This window comes from Astyanax mexicanus, chromosome 19 (genome assembly GCF_023375975.1).
Source record: "Astyanax mexicanus isolate ESR-SI-001 chromosome 19, AstMex3_surface, whole genome shotgun sequence".
Classification (NCBI taxonomy): Eukaryota; Metazoa; Chordata; class Actinopteri; order Characiformes; family Acestrorhamphidae; genus Astyanax; species Astyanax mexicanus.
In genome coordinates this window covers 35,290,733-35,316,346 of record NC_064426.1, presented here as the reverse complement: position 1 = coordinate 35,316,346, position 25,614 = coordinate 35,290,733, and the positions used below count along the sequence as shown (strand labels likewise).

Genomic DNA, 25,614 nt, shown 5'->3' with positions numbered 1-25,614 from the left:
AAAAATATTCATGACCATGTGTTTTTTTTTTGTGGCTTTGCTGCCCAAAAAAGCATGTATCTCAAAAATTCCAGTTCTTTTGTAACGAATATTGATACATACATAAGGTTTTAATGACATATGACATAAACACGCATAAGCATTTATACTGGCTTATTAAAAAAAGCGTATTTCAGTGCTGACTGAGATAAAAACTCCAGACACTTATTGATAAATGCCTTTACACAATAAATGTAGGTTGTAGGTTGGTGTCAGTTGTCATGTGTTACATGAGCCATGTAATATAGCCACACATTGTCCAAAGGATTAGCATCTCTAAAGATACGATGCTAACGAAATAATGCTAAAAAGCAGCCAAACGCATCCTCCTACCGCCACCCCACCCAGCTAGCCTCCTCCACCCGAGGCTCCTCAGCTCTCTGTGCACTGTAATCCACACACGCACAGATGGATTTAAGGATCACAAGGGTTGCGAGGTCTAGACAGCAGCAATACTCTCAATCCTTGTCCCGCTGCCTCCGGCTATGTTCTCCCGCGGCCTCCGCAGAGCGCACTGCTCAGCCTGCCAGACCCAAGATCGCATTACCTCACCTGCCGAGATCATCCTGCTGATGCATGGCCCTCTCTCTGACACGAACAGGGATGACCATAAGCTAAGCGTGACCTTTACGGCCACGTAACCCATAAAATCGATTGATGAAATGATTTGGCAGGACATGATGTGCATATAGATGTGCTGTGGAAAGACTGCAAGAGCTGAGGACTGGTTATTTTCTCTATCTTTTACTGGTTTCTTGAGATGGAAAGAAAGTCTCTTCATTTTGTTAGAAGAGGTTCAGAATGGGTTGAAGAACTAGTAAACCTGGAGGTGTTTAACCCTTAGAACCCTAGGCTGATTTAGTGTGTTTTTGTTTTTCTCCATTTTTGTCAGTTCCTCTTTCGGGTCTTATAACACAGTAATTATATCAGATAGACACATGAGCCATGAGCTCTTTTACTCCAGAAGACATACGGCTGCTCAAAAATATAATCATTTAAAATGTAAAAGGAAGCAGAATTGTTATATTTTATTTTTTGTGATATTTATATGCCTCCCAACTTGTCCAGAAATGCATGTGTAAAGTGCGTCTTTTAGAAAAGGCTCAAAAGTGCAAAAATTACGCTTCCTGCCTTCAGGTGGAGCCCATGTGCAAGAAATACAATTTTTTGTATAGTGCTTTTTTTTGGTGATTTCTGAAAACATCTGTGATTTTAATCCAGTTTTTGTAACGTTAACAAGTCTGACTGCTTAGAACTGATATTGAAGTTTTATAGTGTAATATAAAATATCTAAAAAAAAAACCCACCTGGTTTAAGACCTCAATAATTTATTTTCCCGACTGACAGTTCTGGTGGAAACAGGAGAGTTGAGGTGCACATTGAATTCTGCCGTGATTTGTTCAGCTGTGGTTTTATGTTTTTTGGATACAATCCGGGTTAGCACCCGAACATCCCTTTCAGACAGCTTCCTCTTACAGCGTCCACAGTTAATCCTGTTGGATGTGGTTGGTCATTCTTGGTGGTATGCTGACATTACCCTGGATACCGTGGCTCTTGATACATCACAAACACTTGCTGTCTTGGTCACAGTTGCGCCAGCAAGACATGCACCAACAATTTGTCCTCTTTTGAACTCTGGTATGTCACCCATAATGTTATAGTGTGCATTGTAATATTTAGAGCAGAACTGTGCTCTTACCCTGCTAATTGAACCTTCACACTCTGCTCTTACTGGTGCAATGTGCAATTAATGAAGATTGACAACCAGGCTGCTCCAATTTAGCCATGAAACCTCTCACACTAAAATGACAGGTGTTTCAGTTTCATTGTCCAACCCTTGTATTTCCTCATTAGAAACACCTACACAAAAAATAACAATAGCGATTCATCATGATTAATTACAGATTATCATTGTGAACTGTAATTTTATCAGTATGTGTTTTGGTATGTCTGTTGGTGATGTTGTGAGATATACTATAATGCTATAATGTTATGCCAGTCATATACTTCAGTACTTCAGTGTTGACAGTGAGATTGAGGTTCTCCGCATTGCATATACATTTCTTTGACTTCATCAAACTTCACCACCCTAATCTGCATTAAAAAACGACTGATTTGTTTGTACAAGGCAGCATCAAAGACGTGGAGTGTAAACTCAGCGATCTTTAACATCACAGATGTCTGGTCACGTTTCCCTTTTTGTGGACACTGACTGTGATTATGCAGTGGATTTAGTCTGGACTGTATATAGCTGGAGAGAGCATCGTCTCTCAAAAGTGAAGCCACCACAGGTCGGGCGCCCCCTGCTGTTCGGTTGCAGAAAGCTGTGTACATCCACCCATCCCCATAGGTTTCAATGGTAAAACAGACAACTTTCAATCACGTTTTTTCCAATATACTGTAATTCTACCTCCATTATTTAAATGCAACAGCTAGTGTAACCTCTGCTTATATTGTCAAATTTTTATATCCCCACAGAATTCATTTTTAAAAACGGTATTCAGCTCTTTTCAAAAAAGGTGTGGTTATTGTAAAAGGGCTGGTTATGGGCGGGGCCAATAACAGACCGTCAGCTCTGCTCTGCTGGCTGTGACCGCGAGGCAGCCCTCAGGGGCGGGGTTATTTAAATGAGTAGGCGGTCTCTCCACAGTCTTTCTCCCTCCTCTGGACTCTACTGCACAGAATCGGGTGTCAGGATCGCCAACATGGCGGAAGATTTTGGCTTCATTTTCATTGAATGAATGGGAACGGCGACACGGCGTCCATCGTTTTTTTTACAGTCTCTGGTCTGGACCCTCTCATCAGTTCTTCACACCACTCGTCCAGTTTGTACTGGATTAAACTCAGTGTAAAAGCTGAGTAACGCTCCCTCTCCGTATGCGGCCCTGGCTACAGATGTTTTGATTAATTACATCAGTGGAGCTATTGATTAAACTGCCCAGGATTGTTTGTAAGAGTTCAGAAAGAGAGCAGAAACATCAAAGCGAGGCAGAATCATATTTAGGACCTGGTTTCCCAGACGGGGATTAACTCTAACCTTGGACAGAATTGTTACGACAAGGATGAATCACAATTATTTCAAATTCTGTTTAATGTAGTATTTTATTAAGTGTAAACTGGCTCTGGGACAGTGGACTGTAATGCAATAACATGGGTCAGTCAGTTATCTTAGAATAGACTAGATTAGAACATAGAAGTACTTTTAATTGATCTTGACGTATATTAGAAATTTGTAACAGCAATATACACATTCCAGTCAGAATATTAGGACTGCAGGTATGAAATTAAATTAAATATCAAATAAAATGTTTTTATATAGCATAACTAATGTTGTCGCAAAGCAGCTTTACAGAAATGTGGTCGCAGGACAGAGAATCAGACAAAACATTGAACGTACAACACTGTAGAACCCCCAAAACTGAATAAAATTAATATTATAACAACCTAATAATATAATATTTGAAAGTTAAAGCAACAGTACATAGCATTTTTTACCTAAAAGGGGCACTAAACCCCCTGAAGGCAAAAAAATGTGAGGTGTAGTTTGGGAGGAGCACTGGGTGATGTATGGGTTTAGGGGCGGGGCAGAAAAGAGAGCTGGTTGGCTGAGCTGCAGCAGCAGCAGCAGCAGCAGTGTGCCTCTGATAGCGGCGAAACCCAGATGGTGCTGAACAATAGTTTTTAGCTTTTCTTTTCCTCCAGCTCATCCCAAATCACCATTTTAGTTGATCAGGTTTCGATCAGGGAATTAATGTGGGGAATAAACACTTTTTGTTTACTACGTAATTACGTAATTCCATATGTGCCTCTTAATTGTTTTCACTAATTGTCTTTTATATTAATCTGCAATTTTGAAAATAAATTAAATATAGAAATAAAGAAAAGCATCGAATGAGAAGGTGTGTCCAAACTTTTGACTGGTATTGTACATGCATCTATGTTTTATATAGTGTCCCAATCTGTTTTGGGATTAGGGCTGTACATTGACTTGGTGTCAGCCCACCGACTCTCCTCACCCTCTCCTGCCCAACAGCGCTCAGCATCACCAGAATTCTGATCAATGGTTCAATCCTGCTCACCTGAATGCCGTTCTATAAAGGAGCCCCAGTCTATAGACTCTTTGCGAAGTTATAATGGACAATTTATACTTATGAGTCAAACCTACCTTTAGCATTTCTGATGTTGTGACGCCACAGACAGGAGTGAGACGCTTGCAGTAAAAATCAGGAGAGGTTTTAATAAACAGAGCCAAACCAACAAGCTTAAACTGAGTACTAACAACAGTACAAAACACAAACAACACAGACCAAAACATCAGAGCCAAATCACAGTCCAAAAGGGATAAACAATAAACAGGAAATAAGGGTCTAAACCAGAACAAAACAGCCAAATGAACTAACCAAAAGGGCAAGACAAAATCAGAGACAAAAGCCAAAAAATAGGTCATACACGGAAATAGATAATCAAAGAAATAACGCTCGGTATGCAGCTGAATAACAGGGGCAATACTTTGCGAGAAACAGGACAAACAGACTTGTATTTATACATAGAAAACCCCCAGTAATTACTCAGAACACAGGTGAAGCAGATCTAACAATCAGGTGCTGATTGGCTGGCTGAGACACAGGATTGAGAGGTGCATTCTGGGAGTTGGAGTTTGTGAAGGTGGAAAAGTCAGTAGAAGCATTGGAAGGTGTGACAGATGTGTTTAATTTTTGTCATTTCAATCTCTTGCTTTGTTTTTTTGAAACACAGCATATATCTTATATATATATATATATATATACCAAGTCTTAGCCTCAGCAAATAGCAAATATATCTGTTTGCCTGTTAATCAACCCTTGCCTGCCTTGTGGAGTAACTGCGCTTGCATCCAGTCTTATTACCCGTTTGTGGTGAAACCTGCACCTAATATTTTTATCTAAAGTTTATTTCCTCTCCTAAAAATTCACCATTTTTGTAAGAGTTGCCTGCTGCCACACCTTTGTGTGGTGTGTGTGGTGTGTGTGTGTATATATATACAGTATGTATTGGGTTTTATTATTATTAATATTATTTATTTACAACTTCACTGAATGCTTGACAGGATGAGATCTGGCCTGTGGCGTTGACGTCGCTGTCAAAAACCCCCTCCGAACTCTATTTTTAACACTTTGATTTTTGTTTTCGCATAAACTGAAAGCTGACATTCTCCTTTCTGCCCTCTGGTTATATGGATTTGGAAGTTTAAATCAACGCTGAAGTTTCGTGACGTCTGGCTCAAAACCGTTCAGAACGCGCGTTTTCTCCTCTCCAGAAAACCTTGCTGTACCGGCGCCGGGTTCCTCTGGCAGCTCTGAGGACCTGCATTACAACGTGAAGTTAATTAATCTAACTGTCAGGATTTTGACCAAGCGCAGTGTTGTGTGAAAGTCATTTACTCATGTGCACAAAACATGGAAGTAGTTTGAAGGTGGCTCTAATGGAAAGGGCAAATATATAACAGGCAGCAGGTATTGATTAGAACATCTCAGCTACTGAAAAATACCACTCATCAAGAACCACAGGCAACATAAAAACTCATGTAATGAAGTTACAAGCATATATTGTCGCTGTTCAATAAAAAAAAAACTTGTACTTTGTCTCTAAAACAGCCACTTTACAAGAGATAAAACCTTCCTAAATTTCAATGGAAGTCAACGTAAAGAAATTGACACAGTATAGAGGGTGTTAGATGATCACCACACCACCTCTTCCACAACTCTCTAACTTGCTGGTTACGGCTTTATAGGATATTTTGCAATGCACACAACATTATGGGTGACATACCAGAGTTCAAAAGAGGACAAATTGTTGGTGCACGTCTTGCTGGAGCATCTGCGACCGAGACAGCAAGTCTTTGTGATGTATCAAGAACCACAGTATCCAGGGTAATGTCAGCATACCACCAAGAAGGACCAACCACATCCAACAGGATTAACTGTGGACGCTGTAAGAGGAAGCTGTCTGAAAGGGATGTTCGGGTGCTAACCCGGATTGTATCCAAAAAGGAGGAGGAGGCTTTATATTCCTAATCTGCAGTAGATAGATAGATTAAATATCCACATTTTTTGTCATTGCTCAGTACAGGTACACAACAACGAAATGGAGTTAGCATCTATGAGAAGTGCAAATAGTAGCAATAGTGCAAGAGAACAGTGCAGATGAGCAAAAAATAATGTCAGTATTATACTTTCCAACAATGCCTATAAAAGCTGTGTATGTGTCCATTTTAATTTTTTACATTAATACTGAAGTAATTCAGACTATGAAGGAACATATAAGGAATCATGGAATACATTTAAAAGTGTTAAACAAACCTTAACACTTGTGCAACAGAGGTATAAAGCTAACTGAGAAAATGTTAACGTTTTCTCTACATTGTTTTTTTTCCTTCCTTTTAAAATGTCTAGTTGTGGTCTCTAGTATGAATGAATGCCATGTGAGCTGTTTTTGTGAAAAAAAAAAGTGCTCCAGTGATCCGGTATAACACTGCTTTAGTCCAGTGGAGGATCTGACATGTCGCCTCTGATATGCTAACAGCGCTGCGACACCAGGAAGCAGCGAGACGGACAACAGCTAAAAACATTTTAAAATAAAGTCATTTTTACACTAATAACTAATAATATCTTTGAAATGTCATTTGTTACTTTACAACATGTGCAATGCCTTAATAAGTGCAGTTCAGCCACTGACCTAGTCTTAGAGTCTCTGTAAAATGTGAAATCCACTGGAGATCCTAAGTAAGCTTAGTTACTTACAAACAGAAGTGGGTAGTTTAGGTCCAGAAAGTAAAAATCCATCCTAGTGTAAACAGAACTGTTTCAAAAAGACACCTACCTATCTCAATTGTCCTTTGCTGGTGGTGTTCCATAGACAAATTCTAACCATTTGCTCCTTAGCTCTGAATTACTAGGCAAGGCATAGAACACTGATGTGTTATTTGCACAAATAACACAGAAACAAACTGCCATGCTGTTCCTAACGCTGTTATTTAGCTCCTATCTGACGATACGATGCCTGTGGGCGGTCGCGAGCCAAGGTGGGCGGGGCCAGGAATACTAATTCATGGGTTGACGTAGACACGGTGCTTTTCATGATCGACTCGTTTTTTAAAAATCTTTTCTTTTACTCACTACTGCAGACAATGGAGGTTGAGGAAGAATTTCACGTGCAGCATCTTACACAACTCAGAGAGACCTGCTGTATTTCACAAAGAATGAGAAAAAGATTTTAGCGGAAGGACACATTTAAGATGCGCTAAGCTGTCATATAAGCAAGAAGCTTTTAATTCCATATGTTTTTCTTCATAGTTTGGATGACTTTAGTATTAATCTACAGCGCTGAACATTTTAAACTAATGAAAAACACTGAATTTAAGGCATGTCCAAACTTTTGACTAGTACTGTTTTGCAGCAAATATACTGTGATTAACTTTTCCATTGATGCACATTTGATGTTTTAGGTGTCTGATGTCAGACTGTGCTGGTGACTATTGTCTCAGTGACATTAAAAAAAAAAAAAAAAAACTTTTCCCAGTTTCAAATTGTGAATTAAAGTAAATATCAACTACTTCACACTTACTAATGCACATATTTATGGTTCCCTACCACTAAACGCCACCTCCGCTGGCCCCCGCTGCCACTGACTCGAGTGGGCTCCTCATACTTTCATAATAGCCTGTTGGTTTCTAATGCTGCACTTGATCCCCTGCTGAGAGTGACTCCTAGTGTACTGGAGGTGTTAAAGTCACATCATGCGTCATCTCCATCTTTTACTGGGTGCAGCTGAAGCTGACCTTTTAAGCTCGAATATGAGAATATTATCTGTGTATCTAAAGACTTGGCTTGGCAGAGCTGTATTAAAATAGTGTGAAAAAAAAATACTGCTATCTGGAGACTGATAACCCTTTAATCCCGAGGTAAAGAGCAGCTATTTCTGAGCTGTTCAATCTGTTATTCCTGGGTAAAAAACATAATTTCTTAATTCTGCTCTCATTAAGTTTAATATATAGTATATATAAAGAACATGAAAGTGACTAAATTGTGTAGACTTTGATTTGATTTAAGCACATAATAAAAACTCTCAATCACTTTCTATAATATACAGGATGAGTCGAAAGTCACAGGACACACTTTTATAAGTAACGAAAGAGAAACAAAACTAAAGAGAAGAGAAAAAAATGACAAGAAATAAATGTAAAAAGTAAGATGTTACATTGCAGTCTCTTAAAAAATTATGATTACTATTTACTATCAATGATTTGAATTGTGAAAAGGCCATAATAATGGAAACTAAAGGCCAGATCACCATTTAAGACACATACTTCACGTCAGTGATAAAATCTGACAAAAACCTTGTGAACAATTTGTAGTGTTTGACTCAATAATGCTTAAAATTATTTTTTTTTTAACTTGGTATGGCTGCTACGCTTGCACAGATCTCCTCATCGATAGGAGGGCTTCTTCAGAAACAGAACCAATCAGAATCTTTATATCAGCTGTGGACAGGACATCAGAGTCAAAGACCACAGTAGAAGTTTTAGCTAGGGGGTGGAGTAGCCTATAGCCACAAATATGGAGATATCTGAAGTTAGAGGCACAACCAACCAATCAGCATCTCTGTTAAAGCTGTGGGGTGGGACAACAGAGAGAACTAGGGGTGGGACAAAACAAAATAAAACACAGAGGCAGAACCAATCAGAATCATTTTTTTTTAGCTGGGTGTGGAACCAAACCAAATAAAACACAGAGGCTGAACCAATCAGAATCTCTATTTCAGCTTGGAGTGGGACAAAACACAGTAAAACACAGAGGCAGAACCAATCAGAATCATTTTTTTAGCTGAGGGTGGGACAAAACGAAATAAAACACAGAGGTAGAACCAATCAGAATATCTATTTCAGCTGGGGGGTGAGACAAAACGCATTAAAACACAGAGGCAGAACCAATCAGAATCTCTATTTCAGCTGGAGGTGGGACAAAATGCAGTTAAACACAAAAATAGAACCAATCAGAATCTCTATTTCAGCTGGGGGTGGGACACAACACAGTAAAACACAGAGACAGGACCAGTCAGAATCTATTTTTCAGCTGAGGATGGGACAAAAAAGCAGTAAAACACAAAGGGAGAACCAATCAGAATATCTATTTCAGCTGGGGGTGGGACAAAAAACGCAGTAAAACACAGAGGCAGAACCAATCAGAAACTCTATTTTAGCTGGGGGTGGGACAAAATGCAATTAAACACAAAAATAGAACCAATCAAAATCTGTATTTTAGTTAGGGGTGGGACAAAACGCTGTAAAACACAGAGGCTGAACCAATCGAAATCTTTATTTCAGCTGGGGATGAGACAAAAAAGCAGTAAAACACAAAGGGAGAACCAATCAGAATCTGCATTTTAACTGGAGACGGGACAAAACAAAGAGGTAGAACCAATCAGAATCTCTATTTTAGCTGGGGGTGGGACAAAATGCAGTGAAACACAGAGGCAGAACCAATCAGAATCTATTTTTCAGCTGTGGATGGGACAAAATGCAGTTAAACACAAAAACAGAACCAATCAGAATCTCTATTTTAGCTGGAGGTGGGACAACAGAGAGTTGGACTTATCCCAAACAGTGAACCCTGGTCCATTTGATGTGGTAGATGTTTTATTGGAATGTATAAAATAATATTAATACACAATATTAGTTCACAGCTCATGTTCTGCAGCATGTGGATGATACTAAATGTTCATCACAGTACTATTTATAGAGCAGCCACCACATAAAACACCCAAACTCCTCTGGGTTGGATTGTAAAAGAGTAAAATGAGACAAAGTCAAAGTCTATAAATGTATCCCGAAGTTAGTGAGAAGAGAGGGGGTAAGAGAGAGAGAGAGAGAGGGAGAGAGAAAGATGGATAGATGGGTGGATTGAGTGAAAGTGGCAGGGCAAGCGCAGGGGGGAATGCTGCAGTTTGTTCTCATCAGCCCACCTCCCCGGCTCCCGAGTCCACCCCATCCTCCCCTCTTTAAAAAGAGATAGAAAATAAATGAGAGAAATGAGGGAGAGGCCTGAATAGATTAAAATCAATACGTCTGCCCTGCTTCTTATTTTTATTCATTATTAATCCAGGCCTGGGAGAGGCCTCTCGGGGGGATATCAGGAAGATCAGATTTGCTGGCAGCTCTTCTCCCCGCAGGCTCCGGCTCAGACCCGTTTGGCTGAGTGGGAGAGGGTGTAGAGTACAGAGTACAGTGAGTACCGGGTCATAGATCCCCCACCAAGAGGAATCAAGTGCTTGCCTAGTACTGTGTGAGGGATCGGTACTACTGCTGTATTACTACTAGGGATAGAAATCACAGGGCATATCACTATATGAATTATATATACAGGGGTTATTGTGGTGACGGACAGTTCTGGTGGAAACAGGAGAGTTGAGGTGCTCATTGAATTCTGCCGTGATTGGATCAGCCGTGGTTTTATGTTTTTTGGATACAATCCGGGTCAGCACCCGAACATTCCTTTCAGACAGCTTCCTCTTACAGCGTCCACAGTTAATCCTGTTGGATGTGGTTGGTTGTTCTTGGTGGTATGCTGACATTACCCTGGATACCGTGGCTCTTGATGCATCACAAAGACTTGCTGTCTTGGTCACAGATGCGCCAGCAAGACGTGCACCAACAATTTGTCCTCTTTTGAACTCTGTTATGTCATCTATAATGTTGTGTGCATTGCTATATTTAGAGCAAAACTGTGCTCTTACCCTGCTAATTGAACCTTCACACTCTACTCTTACTGGTGCAATGTGCAATGAATGAATGGGTCTTTTGTACTATTCTAATTTTCGGAGACACTGATTTTTGGGTTTTAATAAGCTGTAAGCCATAATCATCAACATAAAAAGAGATAAAAGCTTAAAATAGACCACTCTCTGTGTGTAATACATCTATATAATACACGAGTTTCACATTTTAAACTGAATTACTGAAATGAAGTAACTTTTTAATGATATTCTATTTTTTTTGGATCTGAACGAGAACGTGAACACAGGCTAGGGATAGTAAAGATGTTGTAAAGTGGAGAAGCAACAATACTGTATATATAGTGAGTGGAACAGGTGTGGTCAATATTCTGGTGATGAGCTTCCTGGTAGCTCCTTGTGCATTGATGTCAGTGTGAGGTGCATTCTGGGCATCATAGTCTGGAGGCTGGAGATCGCAGGCAGAGCTGAGTGTGGGAAATACTCAGCACCAGGCGTAACATATTCCAACAGGACAATGCTAGTTCACATCTAAAAAATAGGTATGTTTTTAGTGTTTGCCTGGAAGACACAGACATTTATATCTAACTTTTATTTTCCTTCTAAACAGTGTTGAAATCCGACACTGTCTGTGCAACAGTTTCTATGACGAAGCTTTATTACAAGGATGTGTCAAGACTGACTGGAGGGAGTGAAGGACTCGAGTACAAATAGGGTGAAGGAAAAACTTTCTCCTGAGTCCAGACTCGGATCCGAAGAAAAATAACAAAACAGCAAGACATATACACACACACACACACACACACACACACACAAAACAAAATAGTTACGGGCTTTCGGGTCGAGCCAGGAACTGTTTCTCCTTGGTCAAAACTCTCTTTATCCCTGTCCTTCAACATCCTTCTGTAGGAGGGAAGAGAAGAATGACATAAGAGGTGTACAAAAGCAGCCAATTAGCCAGGCCCACTATAGACCACACCTCTGCTTGCCTGAGTCGAACTTCTGAAGAAAGATGGAGCAGAAAAGTGCAAATAAATTTGCTTTCAGCCTGGGACGCCGGTTCGAATCCTGTTCATGTAGCTTGCCATCAGCTACCGGAGCTCTGAGAGAGCACAATTGGCATTTCTCTCTTTGGATGGGTAGATTGGCACTCTCTCCACACATCACTACAAAGGGTGATGACGATCAGCACAAGGCTGCATCTGTGAGCTGGTGTATCGGAACTGAGTCACTGCGCTTTCCTCCGAGTGCGCTGTGATGCTACTCGGTAATACTGCATCAGCAGCAGCTTGAAAAGAGAAGGTGATTGACTTCACATGTGTCGGAGGAGGCATGTGCTAGTCTTCATTCTCCTGGTGTTGGGGCAACACTAGTTATGCCCTAGGCCGTGTTAATTTTGGAGAAAATGGGAAAAAATTAGAAATAAATTTGAATGCATTCAGCTTGTTACTTTAAACTGCACATATTATTGAGACAGATAGTCAATTATACATTGTCTAGTCCCTGAAGCGAAGTATTGCCAACAGAATAGGTTTCTCATGATTAGATAAACATGAAGCAAAAGGCAAAAAATACCTACCATAATTTCCGGGCTGTCGAGCGCACCTTAATGTAAGCTGCACCCACTAGAAAAAATATTTGTATTGTGCACACAATTAATGTTATGTACCATGAACAGTGCTGAGGCATGGCTGGTTTAAAAAAAAAAAACAGTGATCTACGAGAAAAAGTTGTAAACTTGAGTAAAGTCATAGTATTACAAGAGTAAAGTCATAATATTAAAAGGGAAGATTAAGTAGATTAATCACTTGGGCTGCCAGTTTAAGAAGCTCTGAAGGAAAGAAGCATTTTCCATTCATGATCTATTACAGGGCTGCTGTGATTATCATCAGTTTGTTACATTTGTAACCTGCTGCTTATTGATGCTCTAGTGTTACTGATAGATAATACAGCCTTTCGAAACCCATTTGTTGATAGTGGATTTTTCAAACACTGCTCCACCCTGTCAGGATCCACTGGCAGATTTGAGCAAAAGCTCTTTGCATGCGGCCGGTTTTGGTAAATTATTTCTTGCCGCTTTTTATCCAACACTTCTGCTTAGCTCGATTCACGCTGATGTCGAGTAGCTGCAAATACATTGTTGTCCTGATGAATATACACCAATATACACCCTTGTTTTATTGAAAACAGTTTATTTAGTAAGTTTAGATTTCCAATGTTTTGAAAAAAAATATTTTAACTGCACTCTTAAATAAGCTGCAGTGTTTAAATAGTGTGAAAGATGTTGTCTTGCTACTAATATAGTAGAAACTAGACTTCCATGGACAGTAGAGGCAGTTACTCCAACAAAAGCAGGATCAATTCTTTGTTTGTACCCTTGATGTCTAAAGAAATGAAATAACTGAGCAGGTACATCAACAGTTCTGCTTCTAACCAGTATGTCATCCCTTTAATTCCACTTTAATTTTGCATAATATCCCCTTAATAATTATTAAATTATGCTGGATTACAGGGTTGTAATCCAGCATAAGTCTTCACTATAGAATTTCAGACCCTGTGCTCTGTGTCTCTGGCCTTCTAAGCTGTGATACAAAAAGAGATTTTTAAAGAGTAAATGAGTTACGCAGAACTTTCTTAAGTTCATGGACTTTCAGTTGTGTTGATATCAAGGGTCTTTTGTTGTAAGAACTCAAGCAGCTACAACATTCTAAATAAATCGAATCTCTTATGAACTGGGTTGAGTTTAAGGACATGTTGGTGAACTGCTACTATGAGCCTATAATAAATTGGAAAGTCATACATCACTGTGCTCAGGAGTTTCATCAGAAAACACCTCCTGCTGCACAGTCCCACACCACACTGGAGCAAGGGCACCAAAAAATCAATACCACTTTTGGGCACAACACCCCCTCATTCGGTCCGTTAACACATGAACAAGCAGGGCTGGCAGTAGGATCAATTAGACGAGGGGACGGTGTAAGTAGCCGAGGGGATCGACTAATTTATCTTCCCACAACAAACCCCCCTAATAATAATAAAAATAAAATAATAAAATATCTAAAAATATATCCAAATATAGTACATGAACTTCTTACTGGAAACATGCTCTAATATTGTTTTATTTTGTATTTTTACCTTTAAATATACACAGTAGCACGGTTTGACAGGGTAGCACAACTCGACAGAACACCTGATGACTCAGCTCGCCCGTGTGGGCGTATCGGTGTGGGCATATCCGTGATGTTTTTTAATTCAAATGAAGCAACAGGTGCAGTCAATCATAAGTTTAAGATTTTTAACTCAACCCCACTGTGATCTTTAGTTCTATAAATCCGTTTTCAGAGAACAACATCCGGTGCACAGAGCTGCCGCTCAATACCCAATTAGCCAATGGGGACAGCCCCTAGAAAACCCCGCCCACGCGAAACATTTGTGCCAGAATCGCAAACAAAAAGTCAGGCAGCGCAAACGAGAGAGCTGGAAGCGTAACCGCAAAACTGATTCTGAGATACAATCCGAGAGACCCGTAAGCAAGTCATTGTTTTGCAAGTAATACATTTTTTCTTTTAAGATGATTTTTTTGCTTCAGTAAGGTTTACTTTCTTACAGATACTAAGTTTTACTTTTGAGATAACATTTATTTTTTTGCTTCATTGTGTTTTATTCTCTCAGATACTCTCGTTTTTGATTTACGATTTAAGAAGTTTTGTTTGGTAATTTTGGCACAAATCTGATTCCATAGAAAGACAGCTGTTCTGTGTGTGAGAGGCTCGTATGTGTGTGTGAAGTGGCAGTTTTGATGAACTCTTAGCTGGAGGGCGGGGCTGCGCTCATGCAGCGGCTCTCTCTATTTAAATTAATAGGATGAGCTGTGCTGGTGGACGGGAAGAGGATGGGTCTTTCTTGCGGGTGCCCGAAATTACCCGTAGGCTGCGAGTTTAAGACCCCTGATTTAAAGCGCTCACTACAGACTACTGTCTCCCTCTGAGGATGAGCCTGCGGACCCCTAGAGGGTGCTTCGCGGCCCCCTGGTGGTCCGCGGCCCCCCGGTTGAGAAACCATGGATTACATCACCAAACTCACACTTACAGTGTATCACAAAAGCAGTGGCTTGCAGTTAATATAGTGGGTACCCCTTCTGCAACAGCCACCCCCCGCCACCGTCGAAGACTTACACATAGATGAGTATTACAATAACTACATATTCTCTGCATTAACTTAGTTATAGGATCTTAGTACACTTTAACAGCCCATGAGCAGCCATAACATTAAGTACACACAAAAACTAACCAGTCAGACGGCATATTATTGTGAAATAGTTTCACATTGAAGGACAGCCTTTAAAAAGGCTTTTTAATATGATGTGACACAATATCTGTCTGATTTTCAGTCGCCATTCCATGATAGTTAGTTAACTATTGAACTAATCCAGCATGAGAACCATCTGAAGCTGTTCTAAACTGTACCCCAAGCAACATAATCACAGTTCCCCTCCCCGCATCGTGTAGGCGGGGTTTATTATAGCAAAATGCACTATGAAAGAAAGAGGTTGAGTGCAAACCTCATTCGCAAAGCACACGGATCTACTGAGCTAGTGAGTACAAAGACAAACAAATCAGGAAGTAAATCAAGCCCACAGAGATAAACATAAGGAGATGATCAATCAGGATGCTCTCTATGTCACAACCTAGCTACTCCTGTCCATTAGCCGGATTAATCAGTGTCAGTGGCTGAAAGCCAGAAGCCCGAACTGAGCACTTCCACTAATACAAAGCTCTGCTAAGAAAAAAACGAACTAAAAAAAAAGAAATGCACAACAATTTTTTTTACACAGCGTAATTCAATTTAAAATTCATAACTCTAATTAGCCGTCATGCCTGCGCTTCGCGAGCTACTTTTTTTTCCGAAGCTGCATAACAGATTAGTGGATTTGAAATGCATCTAATGTAGGATTATTCAGGCAACAAGGGTATTATGACTACGCCAAGGCCGGCTATTAATCCGAGAGTTTTGCTCACAGATATTCAATGCCTTCCGTCGTCTTTTCTTTCCTTTCCTTTCCTTTCCTTTTCTTTCCTTTTCTTTTCAGGAAAAATAGGGACTAAAACAGTAAAACGGTGCTGGAGCCGGAGCCAGGCGAGTGGAATGAGAGAGCGGTGTAAAAAAGGGCGGCGTAAGCCTGAATTAGAGCGAGAGCGCCGCACGCTAATCCTGCCTGAGTAAAATGGACTGGAGTCGGTTTTATGGAGATGTGGAGATAGGCAGGAAAAGGTGGAATGAGGCAGGGAAGGCATGAGTAAGCCTGATTAAGTCGGAATAAGCCTGCGTAAGCCTGAATAAAGAAGGCGTGGAGTGCAAGAGTGGGCGCGGGGATCAGGGCTGAGGCACGGCTCCATGCATTATGGAGGAGACACAGCCTTAAGAGCAGAGCACGGAGCCTGCCCTGACAAGAGACAACACACACACACACACAGATACACACACAGATACACACACACAGGGAGAGAACACACACCTGCACACTGCTGACTGAATATGCACAGTCATATATCCTGATGGCTACTAGGCCATGCATGCAAACAGATACAGTACATGCTCGCTCTCACACACACACATATATACACACACACACACACATTTATATTCCCTTTTTTGTCGTTATTCACAAAGTATGCAAAACTACTTGTGAAAACCTTTGTATTATTTTAATAATTAAAAAAAAAAAAAAGTAACGGATGAGAATCCCTAACAGGTACCTTATGATTCAATTCAATTACAACTCAGAGGTTTGTGATGCAATTATAAAATGATTATCAATTTATTATTTTTTTTCTATACAGGTTTTCTTTTTACTCATTGCATGACTACTTGGTACTTTTAAAGTAAGGTATCCAGAATAAAAAAAAGAGTAATGATCCAGAATGATTATCACTATTCAATAGGCTCTTTAACACTATTTTTATTTAATTTATTTTTTAAAAAAAGCATAGCTAGATACTTTATCCCGAAGGGAATTTAGGCATCCAGCAGCAACAACAAAAAACAATAAGAAACATACTAAACATAAATCAAAACACAGAAGAATAGAAAATATACAAGGCTATGTATATTGATACAGTTATATCAATTAAGCAAAGTATTAATACAAAAATCTAGAATTAATGTTGTTATGGTAATGGTGAGGCATGCTCACAATATTAGAACCAACTACAAGGAGACAAGCAGAAACAAGAAGGTGATTATAATGGCATTATGATTAGTGTTTGATCTGCATATGAAGTGGTATAAGGTATTGTGTATATTATAAAGTATATAATAGAAAGACTGTTCTTGGTATTTGGTACTGAAATTGACTGGCACCCTATACTGAAGTTATTCCTTTCTTGGGTCCAGTGAAGCTTTGTCCCTAATTTGACTTTTAACAGTAGATAAGCCAGATAATAAGACCTATATACAAGGATGATGTGTTCATTCACACACCTTCACTTTACCAAATACCAAAATTAGAACACCCACACTTTTTTTTTTCCAGAAGACACAGTCTTATGCCAGAATTTTTGAACATTGCAACCAGGGCCGAGCCGCACTGAGCACCAGAGCAGACAAAGCATGAACAATGCATCAAACAGATAGCACTCAGTACTGATGCACCTCAAGCACATTGTCTCCAGCAACATGAAAAGACATGCACACAAACAACCACCAGACAGGCCAGTAGATGCGCACACCTACACCAGCTTGTATTTCTGTCTTTCTGAGTATTTCCATTGCTTAACTAGATGATGCTAAATATTAAATGATCCCCGGCCTTAATCTCGGCTCAATCGCATTTCTTGTTTGTACCCCTACACCTTGTTTTAAGGAGAAAGTGGAAAGAAATGGGAAAAAAATAGTCAAAAACCCAATATTCTTTCAGAATAAATAGTGAAAACTTATCAACTACTTATCTACTAGTAATGCTCTATAGGCTATTCTATATAAAAGTTTGTAGTGAACTGGGAAAAGTGCACCAGTGAGCTGGAATTATTCACTACAGGAAACACTAAAACTCCGCTCACTGGTGTCACTAAATCATTTTGAACTTTTTGCAATATTTTACCACCTTTAGACAGCCTATACCTGTTTTACTTAATCTTATTCATTCTTAACTTTTATTTTTTTTTATTATTTTAGTTCTTCTATTAGTTCTTTACTTTCTTTTTATTTCTTTTCTTATTTTAGTATTATTATAATTATTATTATTTTATTTTTAATAGTTTTTGTATTACTGCTTTTTAACTTATTTAGATTATTTTATTATTATTACTATTATTTTTATTATTGCTTTTATTTTTTTTAGTGCATTTATTTACTTGTATTTTTATTGCATTATGTAGGTTAGTTGTAGCTTACTTTTAACTATATTTTGTTGTATTAATCTTATCTTATTTTGATCTTAGCATCTTATCATTTAAACCACATTTTATTATAATATATATATATATATATAATTATATTTTTTTATCTATCTTTTTTATTTATATTTTATTTACTGTTAAAATTAATTAAATTTAGCTATTTTTTTTGTGGTCAATCTCTGTTTTTGTAAATGCTCGGCTACATTGAAAATGAGGGTTGCCCTCAGTGTACTTCCGAGTCAAAATAAAGTTTGATTGATTGATTGATTGATTGATTGATAATAAAGGTCAGCTACCAACATGCTGGACTTACATTTAGGCCATCCTCTGTTATAGAGAGTTAAAGTCAGCTATTTGTTACCATCTTGTTCTAATTGTCCCATTCCACCTTAAATGATGCAGCAGCTTTAAGCACCAGAATGTAACTGCGGCACCATTTAAAGTTGATCTTACGTTTAACTAGCTACTGGCACATACTACTAGCCATATTTGATGCTTTATAATAGGACAATTAAACCAATAAATGCAATGGTTATTGTAATCTGAATCCAGGAAAATATTAATTTTGGGGTCACTTGTGTAGCCATTTTGCCAGCGATTTCTAAAAAAGCTTCTGCACTTATAACACTCCATCCCACCCCTCTAACCCAAGACATTTTGGACTCCCTACCTTTAGGTTGAAGGCTAAGAATAAGGGCAAAAATGGTGAAATAGGATTAGGCATTAATGTTAAATGTGAGGACCTTCCAAATGTCCCCACAATGATAGACTATTCACCATCAAACTGGGTCCCCACAAATGCAAAACACACACTCTTCCCCGATACCTGAAAGCTCTTCAGGTTTGGCCTTGGTTCAGGATGGTGCATGTTTGTGTTCTGATAGGATATTACCATGTACTAATTATCCATTACGCCCACTCAACCACTTCACTAAGCCATATGAACAACTCTCTTTCTCTCTCAAGCAGACACCCACACTTGCACTTGCACTTGTTTTCCACCTAACCTCTTCTCGTTCCCTATCTTCTCCCTCAATCTCTCTATTCTCTACTTTCTCTCAGCCTTTTGCCGTCTTTACCCTATCTCTCTCATTTTTTATTCGTACCTGACTACCTTTGTGCTTCTGTCGATTGTAATTTTTTTTTAATTAAAACATTTAAAGTCTTAATTGCACGTTGAAGCTCGTTCCCAAGCCTATACACCCTCCCCCTCCTTTCCTCATCCTTCCTTCTACAAGGTGATTGCTCCTTGTCTCAAGTACTGAAGTGCCGCAGAAGTGAGGGATTAAATCTCTCTCTCTCTTTAGCTTTTAGAGGTAATGCAGTCTATGGGAGTAAAGCCTCAGTGGGGGGAGGGGGGGTGGGGGGGGTTAGCAGTGTGTGTAGTACAGAGGTCAGTATCAATATAATGTGATCGATATATAAAATTGCTTAAATTTCATACAAAAACTGTGGAACAATATGTTCTTCAGAATTTTATGTGATATATTGAGGATTTTTTTTAACCTACAGGTGCATCGCTAAAAAAATAATATTACTGAAAGTTTTTATTTTATTGTATTTCAGTAATTCAATTATATTAACCCTTGTGTGGTGTTCATATTTTTGTTACTCGTTTACGTTGTTACTTGTATTTAATTCAGCAAAATTAAGCAATTTTACATTAAAATGCTTTACACATGCTTGCTCCACCTAAATTGCAAGCAATATAAACAGCTTACATGGTTAATATTTGCCCTTTACCTTTCTTATGTTACATTTCTTTTAAAAAGTGCTACTCTTTTTTTATTAGTTTTTTTTAATAAAATGTAAAAAAAAATGAATTAAACTCAAGATATGAGTAGAAAATTTGTTTAGTTTCAAATTTACAAATGAAGCAATTTTATTAGCCCTTGGCCAAACATACTGTATGTAATATAAATGTGTGTGTGTAGGGGGGGGGGGGGGGGTTATTGAAAACGTGTTTTGATATATGTTTCTAACAAAAAACGAGTCAATGCCAATGAGTTTGAGTTAGAAAAATATTTTTTTTAGTATCATTTGATGAAAAATGAAACTCAAATGACATAGATCTAAATGTTTGCAACTCTAGGTCAATACCATCTTCAAATGCCAGTTTTCTCTAAATTGTAGCTTAGATAGAAACTAAAAAAAAAACTGAGTGAACTGAGTAATTAAAAAGTCAAGCAAACTATAAAACAAAACATATGGAATTAATTACGAAACAAAAATGTATTAAATAAAACAAGAATATGTTTTATATTTGAGATCTCTTAAAGTAGATTTGCACATCTTGGCAAATCCATGAGGTAGAGTCACCTGGAGTTCAGGCTTTCAGTTAACAGCTGTGCTGAACTTGTGAAGAGTCAAGTTAAGTGACTTTCCTGCCTTTTTAATGTGTTTGAGAGCATCATCGGTAAGGTTTAAAGAGGTAGAGTTACAGGTATACAGTGAATAGCCTTATCTGATTGATGTTCTAATCCATATTAAGGCAAAAAAAAAACATTACTTTACAAAAAATGAAGATCAATCAGTCCGAAAAATGTAAAAAACTTTTAAAGTATCCTCAAGTGAAGAGAATACCATCAAAAACTGTATGATGAAACAGGCTCTCATCAGTACTTCCCATATGAAAAGGAAGAGCAAGAGTTACCTCTGTTGCACAGGATAAATTCTTTAGAGATACCAGCTTCAGAAACTTCAGTTAACCATGTTAACAGCACCCCAGATAAGAGCCACCTAAATGCTTCTTTCACAGATAATTTTTTGGTTTGTTTAACACTTTTAAGTTACTACATGATTCCTTATGTGTTCCTTTATAGTATGGATGACTTCAGTATTCATTTACATGTATAAAAGTCAAAATAATTGAAAATCTACTTGTAACAGATGAGCAAGGTTCCTTTGGATGCAATAACAGGCAATAAAACAGTAAATGGTTACATTTGCTATGTTTACATAATACATGTGGTTGAATGGACACTAATCTGTGTCTCCTTGTCTCCTTTTTCCCTCTTTTTCATGTATGTTCTTTTCTTTCATCCTCTCCAATCTCTGCCTTTCTCATTCTTTATCATTTTCTGCCTCTTCTTTCATCATTTCCATCTAATCCCATGGTATCTCTCTCTCCCATCCCATCTGTGTCTACAGCTGGCTCTGGGACAGGAAGATCTGCACTCCTCCTCTTCCTCTTCTCTGAGTACAAAGACCTCATCCCCGGCGGATTCCTCTAAGACTCTGGGTGTGCTCGGCAGTCAGGGCTCCGTCTCGCCCCTCGGCCGCTGGGTACTGCACAGCCGGGGACGGGCAGCCAACGCTTCGGCGCTGGAGCTGCCGTACCGCTCACCTGTGCCCTTTTCCAAGCAGGAGTTCTGGGAAATGCTGGGGAGCGACTTGCTCAAGCAAGACTCCACCGTCGACAACGATCCCTCTGGGAACTCGAGGGTCAAGAGGCGGCCCATCGTCAAGACGGGAAAGTTCAAGAAGATGTTCGGCTGGGGCGACTTCTACTCCAACATCAAGACGGTGCGCCTCAACCTGCTCATCACGGGCAAGATCGTGGACCACGGCAATGGGACATTTAGCGTCTACTTCCGCCACAACTCCACCGGGCAGGGCAACATCTCCGTCAGCCTGGTGCCCCCAGTCAAGGCGGTGGAGTTCGACCTGGAGCGCCAGAGTGTGGTCTACCCCAAGGACTCTAAGATATTCAACTGCCGGGTGGACTATGAAAAGGTGGACCGCAGCAAGCGCACCTCACTGTGCAACTACGATCCATCCAAGACCTGCTTCCAGGAGCAGACGCAGAGCCACGTCTCCTGGATCTGCTCCAAGCCCTTCAAGGTCATCTGCATCTACATCTCCTTCTACAGCACGGACTACAGGCTTGTGCAGAAAGTCTGCCCAGACTACAACTACCACAACGAGATGCCCTACCTTCCCTCTGGATAGAGGTGGAATGGAGGGAGGGTGGAATGGACAGAAAGACGGGAATAGGATCTGAGAAGAAGTGAGGAGAAGGCTGAACAACCAGGGATGAGGGATGGCACGATATATGGAGGGAGAAAGAAAGGAAAACAGCTGGCGTTTTGGATGTTGTAAGTGGTGTTTGTTCGCTTACAAAATCAGATGTGGACACAAATTCTATAAAGGGTAACAAAAGTTCTCCTCAGAGTGTAAAAGACTGTAGAATTCCCTGCCCAACACTGCGGAGAATCTTACACGAGAAACCTCTCTGGAACAGGAATCCCTTCCCAAACTGAGCATTTTTTTCCCATGGATTGTGTTTGATCATCTGTAATATTACCAAGGTGAATGTAAGGCATTTTTGCTCTTGTGATAAATGTCTTGAAGAACCTCTCTGAGAAACCTGACAAATGTGACCTGCAAAAATCTATATATGCAAACCAAGCTTGTCTAGCACAGGTACACGGTCGAGAGCACATACTAACGCGAGGTCACGGTTACTGGCAACTCCCACCAGAGTGATTTTAATGGGCACACACTTGAGGTAAAAAAAAAGAGAAAGTGATTAACAAGTGGAGGAACGACCATGTTGATTTCCATACCAATGTTACCCCTAACACTTCACCCTACCCACTAGCTTTAGACCCACAAAAAAGAGGGGTAGTGCTAAGTGGTAGAGGCAAGAGATAAAAAAAATGGAATTGGGCCTTGAACCATTTATCAAGGCAGGGAAGAAAAGGTACATTTTGAAAAAGTAGGAAAGAGACAGCGAAAGAAAGAAGCCAAAAGTAAGTAGGGACTTCTGTGAGCTCTTTAATTAAAATAAAGCAGTGAGACATTGAGCGAGATGTTGAGCATGAATCGAACTGCTTAGTCTATTGTTCTGGCCGATGCAAGAACGAGGGAAGAAAAAGATGACGGTAAAGATTTTTGTTGCGATTTCGCAGAATGATAAGTTTCAACCGTTGAGCGCGAGTTTGCTCCGTCCTTCTGCGAGGCAGCCTTTTTCTCCCCCGCTTGAGTCGAGCCCCGTTATCTCTGATTAAAAAGAGAAATATTATTACGATTATTATGCATAATTTAATTACACTTAATTAAAGAGCCGGCTAAATGAATTTGCTAGTGGTGGATTCTGGGATGCATTTGGTCTAGGAGATGTTTCTGAAGCCAAATTACCGCATTAGATAAACAGCAGTCAAGTTGACCTTCTGTAACGACGTGATTTAATGATGATTACTCTTAACGAAAAAGTCGTAAAGTCATTAAAAGCATTAAATACATACATAAGTACACGGAAGAAATCCCTTTTTTTAATTTTAAGAGCAAGGCCGTGTCAACCAGGCTGGTTAACGTGTGGACAGTAGATGAGAACTTGGGCAAGGACAGAAATATAAGCGTCAAAAACGAAGGATGGAAGGAAGGAAGGAACAAAGAAAAATGTAGGGTAGGATAATGTGAAGAAGTGGGAGGACTGTAAAGGTGTGCTCTGACACGAGGATACAGTACGTTCTGGGGAAGAAAAGGGAAGGAACGAGGGCTGACTGAGGAAAGATTGAGGGTTGGAGAAGCTTCCAGACGAAGAAGCAAAAGAAAAAGAAGAAGAAGCAGCCGCTAGTTAAACAGAGGCGGATGAGGTATAGGCATAAAAGCAAGGCTAAGAACAGGAGAAATTACACAACGATGGGGACGTCAGCGAGGAGATGAAAAAGAGAACGAGAGAAAAGCGGCAAGAGAAAGAGGGTGAAGAATAAAAGAAAAGGAAAAGGAGAAAGAGAGGGAAAAAAACCTTAAAAAACAAACTTGCGATGCTAAATGCGGTAACATAAAAGCACAATGTGGAACATCTAAGCGTTTCCCTGTTTGATTCACTGCAGGAGAGCGAGCGAGCAAAAGAGAGAGAGAGAGAAAGAGCAAGAAAGAGAAAAGAGAGAGAGAGGCAAAGGCAAAGAAAGAAAAGGAAAAAAAGAGCGAGAGAGAGAGAGGGAGGTTTTATGGAGCTCATAACTAAAAACATCCCTAGCCTGAAGTTAAAGCCGGCGTGGTGAATCCGTCCCCACAGGCCCTCACATTAGCGCTGTTATAAAGGCAGGTACATCCTGAATGATGACTGTTTATGCTCAGTCATAAAGCCCCCTACTCTCTCCATTTCTCTTCCTCTAATCTTCACGTCGTCTTTGGTTTTTTTTTTTTTTTCTCGCTTTACGTAGGCTCTATAGAAGCTCTTGTGATACCAAATCCTCAGGTTGAGTGGGCTGCACTAGAAAGAACAGAACTCGTTTTTCGGCAGTGAACTATATGTAAATTAATAAGACAAAAAAATAATACAAAACAAAGCAAATACAAAACTACAAATTAACAATTATTAAAGGTTAGCACAACCATTTAACATTAAACGTTGATTCAACGTTGTTTCAACGTTGAAACAATAACATACATTTCTTTAGTCGTATTTCAACCACATTTCAACGTTGAAGGTCGGTTGTGTGCCAGCTGGGCTGTTTGGGCACTTTTAGGGCGTTTTCACACCTGTAGTTCTTTTCTCTGGTCCGAATCAGTTAATGAATTTGTTTACTTGGAGCGTTTTTCTCGCTCTGTTCGGTCTGGTTTCACATAGGCATAAATGTAAACGCACCAAAATGCGCATCAATAAACCACGCGAGCAGCCTGTGTCCTCTGATTGGTCAGAGCTGTCTGACACGGGAGTACGTTAAATATAAATATACGAAAAAAGTAAATACAGCGAGAAGATTTTGTGTTCCAGCGCAAATATCTGTGCTTTAACACTGAACGCTGAAACGCTGAAACGCAGATTTATACATAATAAACAGAGTCACGCGGCTGTGAGCAGTGAATGCAGCGCAGACGCAGTGTGTGCACGGACACAGTGTTTGTTCACAGCTGTGGTAATTAGCGTTATCTGGCTAATATATCAGTTTAAACTGCTTTATCAGCAGTTTAGCTCAAATAAATGGCTTATATTTAATAGCTGGATCCGATCGAGACCGGATCACGTTCTCACCACAAGCGAACCGCTCCAGAGTTCGTTTGGTAACGGACCGAGATCACCTCCTCTAGCTGGTCTCGGTCCGGTTCTTTTGATCTGCACCCGAGTGCGATTACCGTTTTCACACCTGCTCAATCGAACCGCACTAAAGTTACAAACAGACCAGAGTTCATTTTAACCAGACCAAATAGTGCTGGTGTGAAAACGCCCTTAGAGACACAGACTAAGTTGAGTGTAACCTGTGTGAGTGAGCCATTTACCCATCTCCCATTGCGCTTCTGTCCCCAGCACTTTGTGTAATGTGCTACTGTTTCAAAATTAACGATTAATCGACAATGAAATTTGTAGTTGACAAATTTAAATAATCAACATAATCAGTGCAGCCCTATTATACAGTCCGAAAAATACAGTAATAACTAGCTACTGGCTAGTTGCGAAGTT

At 39.7% G+C, this 25,614-nt stretch overlaps 1 protein-coding gene across 1 annotated transcript in view; it reads left to right on the top strand.

Annotated features, from left to right (window-relative positions):
- The window catches only part of LOC103030003 (neurexophilin-1), a 61,718-nt gene extending 37,227 nt beyond the window's left edge, over positions 1-24,491 (top strand). Inside the window, exon 2 of the mRNA XM_022665049.2 lies at positions 21,354-24,491. Within this exon, the coding sequence (XP_022520770.1) occupies positions 21,354-22,154 (801 nt within the window). The 3' untranslated portion in view covers positions 22,155-24,491. The remainder of the gene's footprint in view (positions 1-21,353) is intronic.
- Positions 24,492-25,614: the final 1,123 nt, after the last annotated feature.